This window comes from Tupaia chinensis, unplaced genomic scaffold, assembly GCF_000334495.1.
Source record: "Tupaia chinensis unplaced genomic scaffold, TupChi_1.0 Scaffold138584_1, whole genome shotgun sequence".
In the NCBI taxonomy this organism is placed as follows: Eukaryota; Metazoa; Chordata; class Mammalia; order Scandentia; family Tupaiidae; genus Tupaia; species Tupaia belangeri.
In genome coordinates this window covers 479447-492378 of record NW_006198478.1, presented here as the reverse complement: position 1 = coordinate 492378, position 12932 = coordinate 479447, and the positions used below count along the sequence as shown (strand labels likewise).

General features: G+C 43.3%; 2 protein-coding genes and 1 long non-coding RNA gene across 3 annotated transcripts in view; 1 reads left to right on the top strand and 2 right to left on the bottom strand.

Annotated features, from left to right (window-relative positions):
- The window catches only part of SUPT16H (SPT16 homolog, facilitates chromatin remodeling subunit), a 46584-nt gene extending 43238 nt beyond the window's left edge, over positions 1-3346 (bottom strand). Inside the window, exon 1 of the mRNA XM_006161421.3 lies at positions 3281-3346. Within this exon, the coding sequence (XP_006161483.1) occupies positions 3281-3346 (66 nt within the window). The remainder of the gene's footprint in view (positions 1-3280) is intronic.
- A 369-nt stretch (positions 3347-3715) lies between these two features.
- On the top strand, positions 3716-11753 carry LOC102468554 (uncharacterized). Its single transcript, XR_336435.1, has 3 exons — positions 3716-4312; positions 11065-11171; positions 11698-11753. It is a non-coding gene; the product is annotated as an uncharacterized LOC102468554 (long non-coding RNA).
- Positions 4426-12932, bottom strand: part of CHD8 (chromodomain helicase DNA binding protein 8) — a 78693-nt gene continuing 70186 nt past the window's right edge. Inside the window, exons 35-38 of the mRNA XM_006161420.3 lie at positions 12122-12235; positions 11751-11930; positions 11253-11369; positions 4426-5408 (exon numbers count right to left, since the gene is read on the bottom strand). Coding sequence (XP_006161482.1) covers positions 4854-5408; positions 11253-11369; positions 11751-11930; positions 12122-12235 — 966 coding nt within the window. The 3' untranslated portion in view covers positions 4426-4853. The remainder of the gene's footprint in view (positions 5409-11252; positions 11370-11750; positions 11931-12121; positions 12236-12932) is intronic.

The following is a 12932-nucleotide window of genomic DNA, read 5'->3' as shown; positions in this document are numbered from 1 at the left end:
TTGGGCACCCAGCTTGAGTTTAAGCCACCAGGTCCGGGACTCAAACCACAGTTGATTACATGAGAGTCCAGCAACACAGACACTACATCATCTGCTGGTCCCTCTTTTAAAAAATATTTTTAAAAATTATTTCTTTATTTAATTTTGTTACTATTATTTACTTTTTAATTTGACAAAGGAGATGGGGGTGGGGAGATCACGAGAAAAGGGGAGGGTAAGAAAGCAAGCTGCCAGGTATGGGACGATGTCGCGGTCCACCTTGTGGGAATCCAGCACGTTAACCACCACACCACCCGCTGGCCCTTTAAAATATTTTTTGCTGAGACCAGCAGATAGTGTAACCATTACGTAGCTGGACTCCCAGGTAGTAGTTAACCATGGTGAGTCTGGGACCCAGTGGTTTAAAACACTCAGCGTGTGTGTGTGTGTGTGTGTGTGTGTGTGTGTGTGTGTGTGTACCTGCATGCCGCAAATCGAGAGAACGGAGAAGAGATTGTGGAAGAGATTGTGGCATGGCCATCCCTCTGGAAGGTGATTTCTCACTTTCTGTCTCTCTGGCAAGCACATGTCCCCTATAGCAAAAATCTCTCTTAAAAAAAAAATATATATATACATAATATATATATATAATTACATAACATATATAAAATATATATTGCCATAGGGTGTGTGCACTTGTCTGAGAGAAGGACAAGCAGAGAAGGGGAAACTGAGAAATCACACAAGGGGATGCCCTCGTAAAATTTCTTTTACTCCATTCTCCTCCTGGACTTTGGGCATTCATGCACACACAACTAGAGCTATTTTCAAGCTGCTGGATCCAGGACACGAACCATGATGAGCCATTGGGAGTCCGGTGCCCTAACCACCATGCACCCACTGGTCCTAATGCACCAATTTTCTTATCAAAAAAGAAAAGGGTGTAAAACATAAAAGAGGTATAGAAACACCCAAATATTCTACCATCTTTCTGCTACAGCTAGGACGATAAACAACTAGAATTTATCCCAGAAAGATAATATCTCTGCTTATGCAGATGACAGTGAAAATGCTAAAACCTGGAAAGACTGTACATTGAAAGAAATTGTTAACAAAATAACAAAAAGTCTATTCAAATAAGATCTTCATAATAATTAGATGTATTCTGTGGATACATTTTTATATAGACTTGGGTCATGATTTTACAACCAAATAACTAACATCCCTCTAAATGATCTAATTACATTAAACACCAGGGTTAAGATAAATATTAATAATTTTTGAGAAACAAAGAAAAGGGAGGGGGAGTATTCCACTTGCATAAATTCAAACACTGTCATTTGATACTAAGAATAATCTGACTTCAGGCCGTTTTTTTCCTACAAAGACTAGTTTCATGCTTTGTATTAAAAGATAAATGATTTTTTGTATTTATGTATGGCTTATAGAGAATATCTCTGAATCACTGGGACTAGAAATAACTTCCACAGCAAAAGTGTATTATTTTGGGACCAGCAGTTGGCATAATGGCTGTCGCTAGATTCCCATGTAGTCGACCGCGGTTCAAGTCCTGGACCTGGTGGCTTACACTCATGCCAGGCACGTGTACGTGCGTGCCCAAGATCCCGAGAGGAGAATGGAGGAGAAGGGATTGCGGTGTGGTCATCCCCCTCAGGGGTGATTTCTCCCTTTCTATCTCTCTGTCTCTCTGGTGAGTGCACGTGTCCTATAGCAAAAACCTCCCCCCCAAAAAAATCGTTTTAGGGTTTATGTGCAGAAATAAGGATTTCTGACTATTACCAACACATCAGTACTTATTAACCATTAGAAAATATCAGGGCTTTATAAAAGTTTTTCCAATCCAGACCATGTTCAATTCTAAATGAAACAGTAAGAGAAGTTGTAAAATCATTTGGTAGAAATTAACTACTATAAAATTTTACAAATAAATTTTGTGTTTAGCAGTCGTTCAGCACTTTCAATTATTGAACATAGTTACCCTCAAACATGGAAACATGCATCGGTATCCTGAATATGAATGGCAAGGAAATAAGCAATTTTTTTTTTTTTGAGAGGATTTTTTGCTATAGGGGGTGTGCGCTCCCAGAAAGACAGAGACAGACAGAAAGCGAGAAATCACCCCGCAGGGAGGATGGCCATGCTGCAATCACTTCTCCTCCATTCTCCTCTCAGGATCTTGGGCACGCACGCACACGCGCCCCTAGTGAGTTTAAGACACCGGGTCTGGGACTGGAACCTCGGTTGACTACATGGGAGTCCAGAGAGACATAGCTGTTATGCCAACTGCTGGTCCTGGCAATAACCAATTTTAATAGCTTGGCCTTAGTAGAGGATAGGTTTGAAAGGCAATTGACGATGCTAATATCAGAACTGATAACTTTTGTTAGGATGTTTTCCAGGTTTTTAAAAATGTCTTTATTGGTTTTATCTTGCCTTGATGCCTAGATTCTGAGGTTGGTCTTAAATTAGACGGCTCAACCTTCACCACAGAATGCAATCAGATGTCTGTTCCCTTAAGTTAAAACCATAAAACTAAGTTTTAACTGAAGATGTTTTTAAAACAACGAAATTGTCCAAACTTTAAAAGACTGGGAACTGCCACCGGTCTGTTTTTCAAACACGTGCCCCGGAAACTCTACCAACAAGGAAAACGAATAAGCTTTTAAGCATCACACTGTGTTTCCTGTACTACTAATGCCTGCAGATTTCCAGCATTAGGTTTCTTCCCAACGGCAGGGCCCAAACATGAGGTGGATGCGCGTGAGCATTATTTCTTTTTTTAACTCCTGCAAAAGGCCCGCAAACGATAAACGCAAAGAGCCGGATTTCATCCTCCTTGCCCCTCCATCCCTCCTTTATGAAGATGGTTTTAATTCTGGCGGGACCTGAGGCGGAAAACTGTGGTTCTGGAGGGACAGAACCAGTGCGTAGGTGCGCGTGAACACCGCAGGAGGTGGCTGCAAGACGTGATCACGGAGAGGTAGGGGAGGATTTGGCCTCTCGTAGGGCGGGAAGAGGCTGCGAGAGCTGCCTGTTCTGCTTGACCGGGGCCGGCACTCGGGGAAGATGGTGGTGGTCACAGAGCAGGGCGATTGCGGGGGATTCCCCGCTAAGGGGAGGCGCTCATGTCCACCAGCGGTGAATGACTCGGGAGTAACCAAAGGAGCTCAACACTGGACCCGGGAATTCTTGACCGAAAAGAAAAAAGGGCGCCGAGAAACAGGGTTATTATGGGATGGCTACGGGGACTCCTTAGGGGAAATTACGGGAGCTTCCTTACCCGCCAATTGCTGTAGAGCCTCTTCACTCGCCGATAATAAGCGTCTTTGTCCAGAGTCACAGCCATAGCCGCAGACGCCGCTTCTCCGCGGGTTCCGAGAATCACGCGAGGTCCCGGTTCTACCACCCGCTCTCGGCCCCGGAATCCCGCACTCTCCCAGTGACCCGGAAGTATCGACCTCAAAAATGCCCTTTCCGTTTCCGGGTCCCAACAGCGGTTGGAATTTTTTTTTTTTTTTTTTTAAATCTAATCCTCTCTCCCGAGGTAGGGGGAGGAAGGCAAGAATGAGTGGGGAAATCAAGAAAATGTGCACCACAAAGAGTCGATTTTCGCGGGGTTTTCTTGTCAACTTCGCCACAGCCGCACGCGAGCGACGTCATCACGTGACGCTCGCCCCACGCGAGCTGCCGCGCGCGGCTGAGAGGCCCCACCCCGCCCGCCCCGCATGGGGAAGCGGAAAGAGCGGGCTCTGGCATGAGACACCAGTGGGGAGACAACGGCGTGACTGGCCGGGCGCCCCTCCTAGAAATGGTGGGGCAGGCCTCGGGAGGACCCTCGGTGCCAAGTTCTGGGTTAATGGCTCTGATTCTCAGACCAGGCAAACAGAGCCCACCTTCGCGATAAACTGGACCCAAGCTATCCAGGAAAGGACGTAGCAACGAAAAGAAAAAGAAAATGCCCAGGGTGCATCTGAGCGGTGGGATGGTAGGAGGCAGGCCGAAAGAAAGGAATAGCTTGAGGGAAAGCACCAACCAGTTCCTCCCTGCAGCCCCCGCCCAGCACAGTCCTGACAGTCCATCAAAAATGACACCGTTCTCTGGCTTCCCCCGAAGCACCGTTACTTCAGTTAATTCAAGAGAAACTGTAAATGTCCATGACGAAATTCATCTTTCTCATCTCTCTAAGAAGTTGGAGTTTGAGTCTAGAACATTTTAGCTACTATTTACCTTAAATCATTCCCTTGCCTTTAGCAAGCCTGGACAGTCTGGAGTTCTATTAGAGGCGTACAGTCGACTTGTCTGCGCTACGAAGGTAACAGTAGAACAGTATTAAGCTTTAGGAAAGTGGTGTTGAAATTACACGCTAAGAGCATAGATCTAAAATAAATAATTATATCGGGTTTGAGCAAATATAGGACAAGGGAAGAGTGGAAAAGGATTAACTTAAATTTATTAATGCCAAGGGGAAGGAAGGTAACAGTTCCTGACCCTCCAGCTGTATCCACAGTTCGGTCAGGAACAGGCTCTGCCAGAGGCTAGGGCCACGCTACATAGTCTGTAGTTAATGGAGGTGTTTAGGGAGGGGTGAGCGCACCGGCAGCTCTAGGCTCCTTTCCTTCCCCAGAAATGAGGAAGTGATCATGTATTATTTTAGGAGTTCCCCTACCCACCCAATCCTCTCAAAACTGGGAGCAATCAGGTACAAGTTTTCTGGTTTCTTTTTTCTCCTTTTCACCTCCTGGAGTCCTGGGTTTCCCCACATCTCCCCTGCCCCTCCCACTTTTCCATAGTCCAAGGGCCAGAGTAAATGAAAATACAGCAGCCACCCAAGCAATGGGGACCATGTTGGGACTTCAGTCATCGGCATCTTCGCTGGAGTCTGAGTTGGCTGGCATCATAGGATCATCAATGAGTGAGAAGTCCCTTTCTGAGCTATCATAGCCCTGAGATAAATCATCTTCATCCTCATCATCGTCGTCATCCTCAGGTTGCAGTGGTGGCAACCGCAAGGCAGTACCAGAGGTGGTAGTCGCTGGTGAAGAGTAGCCAGTGGCTCTCAAGCCTGGATGGTGATGGTGGTGATGGTGGGGGTGGGGGTGGTGGTGATGGTGATGAAGCATGGTGCTGGAGTCTACATGAGGGGATGATGCTGCACCACCCATCACAAACGGCATAAAAGGCAGAGATGCAGAAGTGGCACTGCTGTGACCCAGAGATGACACAGACTGTAGGCCACTACTGCTATGTTGAAAGGTATTATGGAGAGATAGGGACCCAGTGCCTCCACCCTGCATCAGGGCCATCATTTTAGAAAGGTCTGGTCGCATCCTACGGGCCCGCTTCTTACTGCTGTCTGGTGTAATAGGCCCAGGCAAAACCCGGTTGAACACAGTTTCAGTGTGGTGACCCTGTGAAGAGGGAACATAAGATAAAGAAATATAAAAAAAGAAGCAAAAGCTTATAAACTCCTACCTTACCATTTTTTTCTTTTTATTGAATTTATCTTAGAGCAGAGCAATTATAATCAGAATAAGATTGATGGGGAAGAAATGCTGTATTTGGTTGAAGCATTCTGATGCTGAAGCTAAGATCAAATATTTGATACTGATACTCGGGTGAACTAGAAATTTTTGTTTGTTTTCCATGACTACATTGTACTTTCACTCCAGGCAACCATTTCACAAAGCCATCCTTTATTAAAAGTGTTCTAGGTAAGACAGTGAGTGAATCAGTACATGCACAGAAAAGGAAATTCACTTAAGTATCTATTGACAGGTTGTTTACATGATCTTAACACGTGAAATCCAGTACAATATTGACATTTACAACACTATCCTTTATTATCACATTGGAATGGAGGTCAGATTAAGACTTTTGGATATCTATGATACCGAAGTATTTTAAGTAGTTCTTCACTAAGTTTAATAAAGTACCTTTTCCCATGTTGATAGAAAACTTAAATATAGGGACCAGCAGTTGGTGTAATGGCTATGTGGCTAGACTCCCATGTAGTTGACTGCAGTTTGAGTCCTGGGCCCAGTGGCTTAAACCCATGCTAGGCGTGTATGCATGCATGCCCAAGATCCCAAGAGAAGAATGGAGGAGACGGGATTGCAGTGTGGCCATCCCCCCTGGGGGGTGATTTCTTGCTTTCTGTCTGTCTGTCTTTCTGGCGAACACAGGCGCCCTATAGCAAAAATCTCTCCAAAAGGGACCGGCAATTAGTGTAATGGCTATGTCGCTGGACTCCCATGTAGTTGAACGCAGTTCGAGTCCCGGATCTGGTGGCTTAAACTTACGCCGGGCACGTGTGTGTGCACGCCCAAGATCCCGAGAGGAGAATGGAGGAGAAGGGATTGCAGCGTAGCCATCCGCCCGGGGGGCGATTTCTTGCTTTCTGCCTCTGTCTCTCTCCGTCTTTCTGGCAAGCGCATGTGCCCTAAAGCAAAAATCTTTCAAAAAAAAATAAAAATAAAAATAAAACCTCTCCAAAAAAAATAAACAAACATATGCTGAATTTTAAATGGTTTCTTCTAAAATTTTCTGACTGCAAATTCTGATTTAAGTTCAGTGAAGCAAGAGATACTTTATGTGTCTCTGTTTTGCTATTGTCTAAGCAGCATTCTGGGTAAACTGGCATTAAACTCATACAACTGGTACCTATGTCTTTTGAACTCTTTCTCCTTCTAAACCTAACATCTAAAGTGGGGACTTTTAAACATCTTACTTCCCTATTTCTATAAACTGTAAAAATATAATTATAATAGGGGGTTGGATGGCAGCACAGCAATATGGATTCATGTCCGGACATCTCCCCTTGAATTCATGAGGCATGTATGTGCCCACGATCTGGGATTGGTTGGGCTAAAGGTGAGTGAGAATATCAAGACCATGTGGCAGATGCTGTCTCTCTTGCTAATAGAGGAAATAAATAACAAAATTTCTAAGAATATATGTACAGTCTAATAATAATGTAGTACTAGATTCATTGTAAATTCTACATTAAGAATTCTGAGGACTGGGACCAGCAGTTAGCGTAATGGCTATGTTGCTGAACTCCCATGTAGTCGATCACAGTTCAAGTCCCGGACCCGGCGGCTTAAACTCACGCTGGGTGTGTGTGCGTGCATGCCCAAGATCCCAAGAGGAGAATGGAAGAGAAGGGACTATGGCGTGGCCATCCCCCCGGGGGGGGTGACGTCTCGCTTTCTGTCTCTCTGTCTCTGTCTTTCTGGCGAGTACACGCGCCCTATAGCAAAAACTTCTCAAAAAAAAAAAAAAAACAAAAAAAGAATTCTGAGGACCAACAGACAACATAATGTTTGCATTGCTGGACTCCCACGTAGTAGATGGCAGTTTTGAGTCCCAGCCTTGGCAGCTTAAGACACACCAGGCACGTGTTCATATGTGCCCAAAATCCCAACAGGAGAATAGAGGAGAAGGGATTGTGACAGGACCATCCAGTTTCTTGCTTTCTGTTTCTGTTTCTCTGGGGAGTGCGCATGCCCTATGCCAAAAACATCTCTTAAAAAATAAAAATTCTGAATTAGTCATATTATCCTTTTCTGTGATTGCCTGTGATCTTTCCTTAGCATTATCAACTGATTATAAGAGACTAGCAAAAATACTTAAATAAAGATAAGTAATACTGGGTCAGCCAGTGGCATAATGTCAAGGTGACTAGATCTCACAAGGCCAGATCAGTGGTTCAAGTCCCAGGGGCCTAAAAAAATCCCACTGGTTAAGTATGTGTGCACATGCCCAAATCCCGAGAGGAGAATGGAGGAGAAAGGGCTGCAGCATGGCCATGCCTCTGGGGAAAGCTATCTTATCCCCCCCCCCCCCGGCAAGTACACATGCCATATAGCAAAAAAAACAAAACAAAACAAAACAAAAAAACTAATATTGTAGAAAAATTCACTGCCCCCTTTTTAAAAATTTGTTATAGGGTGTGTTTGCTCACTAAAAAGTTAGAAACTACCCACAATCCCTTCTCCATTTATCCCTCTGTTAGAGAGTTTTGGTATATATGCACACATGACCAGTGCATTCTTCAAGCTGCAGGGTCCAGGACTTGAACCAGACAATTGGCCGTGTGGGACTCAAATACCACGACATTGGGTGGCCTAAAAACGTCTCTTTTACAGGCTGCTCTACAATGCTAAATTGAAGACAAGAGATGGCAACAGCTTTATAGTCATCAGCCTTTCCCATGTCAATCACTGTGCTTATTTACACTTCTGGTCACATGGAGGCTAAGAGGGAAAACCAGAGCACTTTTCCATGCTATCATTTTCACTACTGTAAAAACAATAACAAGTCTATATGAGATATTTAGAATGTATTAATTGGAAAAAATAGATACTAGTCACTTGAAAAATAATTTTGTGAAAGGAGAAATGTCATGTGGTTACACGAAGACACACAGATGAGGGGACTTTTTAAACGTTTCTGAAGGGGACCAACAGATGACAAAATGATTATGTAGCTAGACTTGCATGAAGTCAACCACATTTTGAGTCTCAGACCTGGGAGCTTAAAACTCATGCCGGGTGTGTGTGCATGCATGCCCAAAATCCTAAGAGAATGGAGAAGGAATGGTGGCATGGTCATGCCCCTTGGGGGGTGATTTCTCGCTTTCTCTGTCTCTCTGGCGAGTGTTTGTGCCAGAAGGCAAAATAACTAACATAAAAAATAAGGCTAGCTAGTGATGTGGTGATAAGGGTAGCTGGATTCCATGTAGCTGGCTGTGCAGTCTGAGTCCCAGCCAGGCAGCCTGAAAACCTTGGGACTAGCAGTTAGCATAATGGCTATGTTGATGAACTCCCATGTAGCCGACCGCAGTTCGAGTCCCAGACCTGGTGGCTTAAACTCATGCCGGGCGCCTGTGCGCGCATGCCCAAGTTCCCGAGAGGATAATGGAGGATAATGGAGGAGAAGGGATTGCTGTGTGGTCATTCCCCCAGGGGGTGATTTCTCGCTTTCTATCTCTCTGTCTTTCTGGCAAGCGCACATGCCCTATAGCAAAAAATCTCTCTCAAAAAAACCCAAAAAAACCACCACACCAGGCATGTGTATGTGCCCAAAATTATGAAAGAAGAACAGAGGAAAGAGATTGGGTGTGACCAGATCCCATTAGGAGGTGCTTTCTCCCTCTCCCTCTGGCAAGTACACTTGCCCTCTGGCAATTCATAAACAATAAAACAGGTGGCCAAGAGGTAGTGCAGCAGTTAAAGCACTGTACTCCCCCATGGCTGACTATGGTTTGAGACCCGGACCTGGAAGCTTGAAAATCACACCAGGTGTGTGTGAGTATATGCCCAAATTCCCAGGACAAGAATGGAGAAGGGATTTTGGCGTGGCCATTCTCCTGGGGTGTGATTTCTTGCTTGCCTTATCACTGTGCCATCATCTCTGGTGAGTGCACATCCCCTATATTTGGCCTGGCAGGTGGCATGGTGGTTAAGGTGCTGGACTCCCACACAGCTAACCATGGTTCAAGTCCCAGACCTGGCAGCTTGCTTTCTCACTTTACCCCCCTCACTCTGATCAAATTAAATAATAATGATGATGAATAAAATTAAAATAATCCTTTTTTTAAAAAAAGTAGGTGTATTATATTTCGTTTTTTCATTTGTCAAACAAAGTTGTTACCAAAAAGAAAACCTTATGTTGTTTAGATCCAAGTATTCACTAACAAAACTGTTGGGTATTTCTTTTGGTCTAAGAGTACAAAGAAAAATTTACTGAGAGTAAGTGTTAGCAAGGATGTAGAGAAATTAGAACCCTTGTACAACGCTGGTAGCGAGTGACATGGTAGTTAAAGTGGTTAGATCCCACATGGCTGACTGCACAGTTGAGTCCTGGACCCCATGGCTTGAAAAACATGTATCACACATATGTATGCATGTCCAAAATCCACACAAGAGAAATGAAGAGGGGGTTGTGTGACCAAAATCCACACAAGAGAAATGAAGAGAGGGTTGTGTGACTATCTCTTTTGGGGGTAGTTTTTCACTATCCCTCTTTCTCTCTCTCTCTGGCAAGTGCACGTGCCCTATAGAAACTAAAATAAATAAGTAACACACACACACAAAACTAACAAACAGAATAAGGCATGCATAGCCAAGAGAAACTTCTGCAGTTATATTTTGGTGAGAAGAAGAAATAATTATGGATATTCAGGGCCGGCAGGTGGTGTGGTGGTTAAGGGTGCTGGACTCCCCCATGGTCGACCGCAGTTCAAGTCCCAGACCTAGAAGCTCTCTTTCTCACTTTCTCTCTCACTCTCTCTTTGATCCTCTCTAGTCAAATTAAAATAAATAAATAAATAAATAAAGTAAAATAATTCTTAAGAAAAAAACAACTATGGATACTTAATTTGCTAAATGGTTTATAACTGTGATAAAAGAGAAGTACAGATAAAAATATGAAATAATCTGGGACCAGCAGTTAGCGTAATGGCTATGTCACTGAACTCCCATGTAGCCGACCACGGTTCGAGTCTCAGACCTGGTGGCTTAAACTCATGCCGGATGCGTGTGTGTGCATGCCCAAGATCCTGAGAGGAGAATAAAGGAGAAGGGATTGTGGCATGGCTATCCCCCCGGGGGGTGATTTCTCGCTTTCTATCTCTCTGCCTTTCTGGCGAGCGCCAGTGCCTCTAGGAAAAACCTCTTAAAAAAAAAAGGGAATCATCTAATGACCAAAATTATCATAAATTGTAAACTATGGTGTCTTATGCTTTTCTCATTACTGAAGTATTATTACTAATTTTCAGCTTCTTATATGTTTGGAAAGCCCATGACTGTTTTTCTTAGTAGGCCCCCAATCACTCCTAAAACATACAGAATTATAAAACTTTTAAGAGAATTTCTACTCTGAAACCCTCACTTTTCAAAATGTAGAAATTGAAGAATTAAAACGATTTGCCAAAAATTCTCTAGTTATTCATAAGAGTAGGATAAGCCCTGAATGTCTTTTGTAACACATCTTACTAATTCTTATATTTTCGTATGCTTAAAGTACAAAAGTTTGTTTTTAAAATTTTATATTCTTTTATAGATGAAGATACCAAACAGCAGGATATGTAACAATGAAAACACTCTGGTATCCTTATTGGGACAATGAAGAAAATTTTTCTCAAGACCATGCATTGGAAAATGATAAGCGTTAGTGACAATCATTGTTGAAAGTCTTGTAATACTGTATCTAGTGTGGGAATAGAGTGGTAATGCTTCAGTCTCACTTACCTTTTTTCCATTCCTAGAGTTAGCTGTCTGTACTGGTTCCATTCCCAAACAGTTGAGCTCTGCCTTATTGTTTTTTTTACATCGCTGCCACTTCTGTTTTCTGCGATCCTCCATATACTGCAATAGAAAATATCAGTTACCCTGAAGAAATTTTCTCTGAAGTATTAAGACACTAGGATCTTTTGTTTGGTAATAGATGCTTATTTTACAGAAAAATAAAGGATTAGTCCTAGTGGAAAACTGCCAATAAGTGGATCTCTCCCAAAAAAATTAAGTGTAGTAGTACATACTTGCTTAGCATTTAGTTTAATGCAGTGCTTTAAGCAATATTTTACTTTCATCCTCACTACAACTCTGTGAGATAGGAAGACTAAGTATTATTACTTTTATCCTACAGATGCAGAAACAATAATGTAAAATGGCATGCTTTCTTCTTCTCATAAAGCTTAAATACCAAAGGCATGATTTTAAATCTTGCTGGATGGAACTGCCACTCACCGCTAGAAATCGGGGATCGACAGCGAACTCTGGATGACCCTGTAACCACATCTCCAGTTCAGCCCGGCGAGGGGCATCCTCACCCACCAGCAAAGTACCATCCACCTTATTGATGACAGGGATCCGGGTTTCCAGGTCCACATCAAGGTGATTAGGCTCTTCCATGCACTCCACCTCCAGCTGCAAACCCAGAATCCACCCCCATGAGCATATACTCTTCTTTGGGGCAGGGAGGAAAGGGGAGCAGAGCCAATGGTAATCATGAGATAATTCTATTATCTTTCAGTCCCTCAATCCCAATTACCTTCTAATTACTAGGAATATAAAGATCTTATCTAATCATCATGTTAAAAGCCTTCTCTACCACTCACCTCTACTAGCTTCTTTCTGTTCCCCTTCTTCTTATGAAATAGTGGATGTCCATCCCCCATTACTCCATTAGCCATCAACTTGTGCTTCTGGAATGTTAACTTCAATCCTTCCTCCTAGAAAACAACCCACCCAAAAATACATCATATGGCACTTACTTTTTAAAAGTGAAGATTAGCTTTAGGAAACTTGAGCTTAGGTTCATCGCGATGATGGTGAGAAGGAAGGCTATCTGACTAATGGGTAGAAATTAGAAATACTGGGACTAGCAAATGGCTTTATAGTTATGTCGCTGGACTCCCATGTAGTCGACCATGGTTCAAGTCCTGGACCAGTGGCTTGCAGCTCATATTAGGCACGTGTGTGTGTGTGTGTGCACCCAAAATCCCAAGAGGAGAATGAAGGAGAAGGGATTACAGTGTGGCCATTCCCCGAGGGGAGTGATTTCTCACTTTGTCTCTCTGGTGAGTGAATGTGCCCTGTAGCAAAATCTCTCTAAAAAAATTTTTTTAATTACAAGAAATTAGAAATACGGGGTCAGATGGTGGAATAGTAAAAACAAAGCTGGGACCACATGAGAATGTCCCAAGATCTGAGGCTTAGCGCCTTTCTCTATACATACAGGATGGGCTTGCATGTGTCCATGATCTATGCTACTTGAGGCTGGGGGTAGATTGCAGTGTTGGGACCCTGTTGGGACTGCCTGTCTGTCTCTCTTGGGAGAAACAGGTAAACCTTAAAAAAAAAGAAGAAATTAGAAATATTATACAAAAAAACTTAATACTTCTTCCTTAGAAAGATTTCACTTCTTGA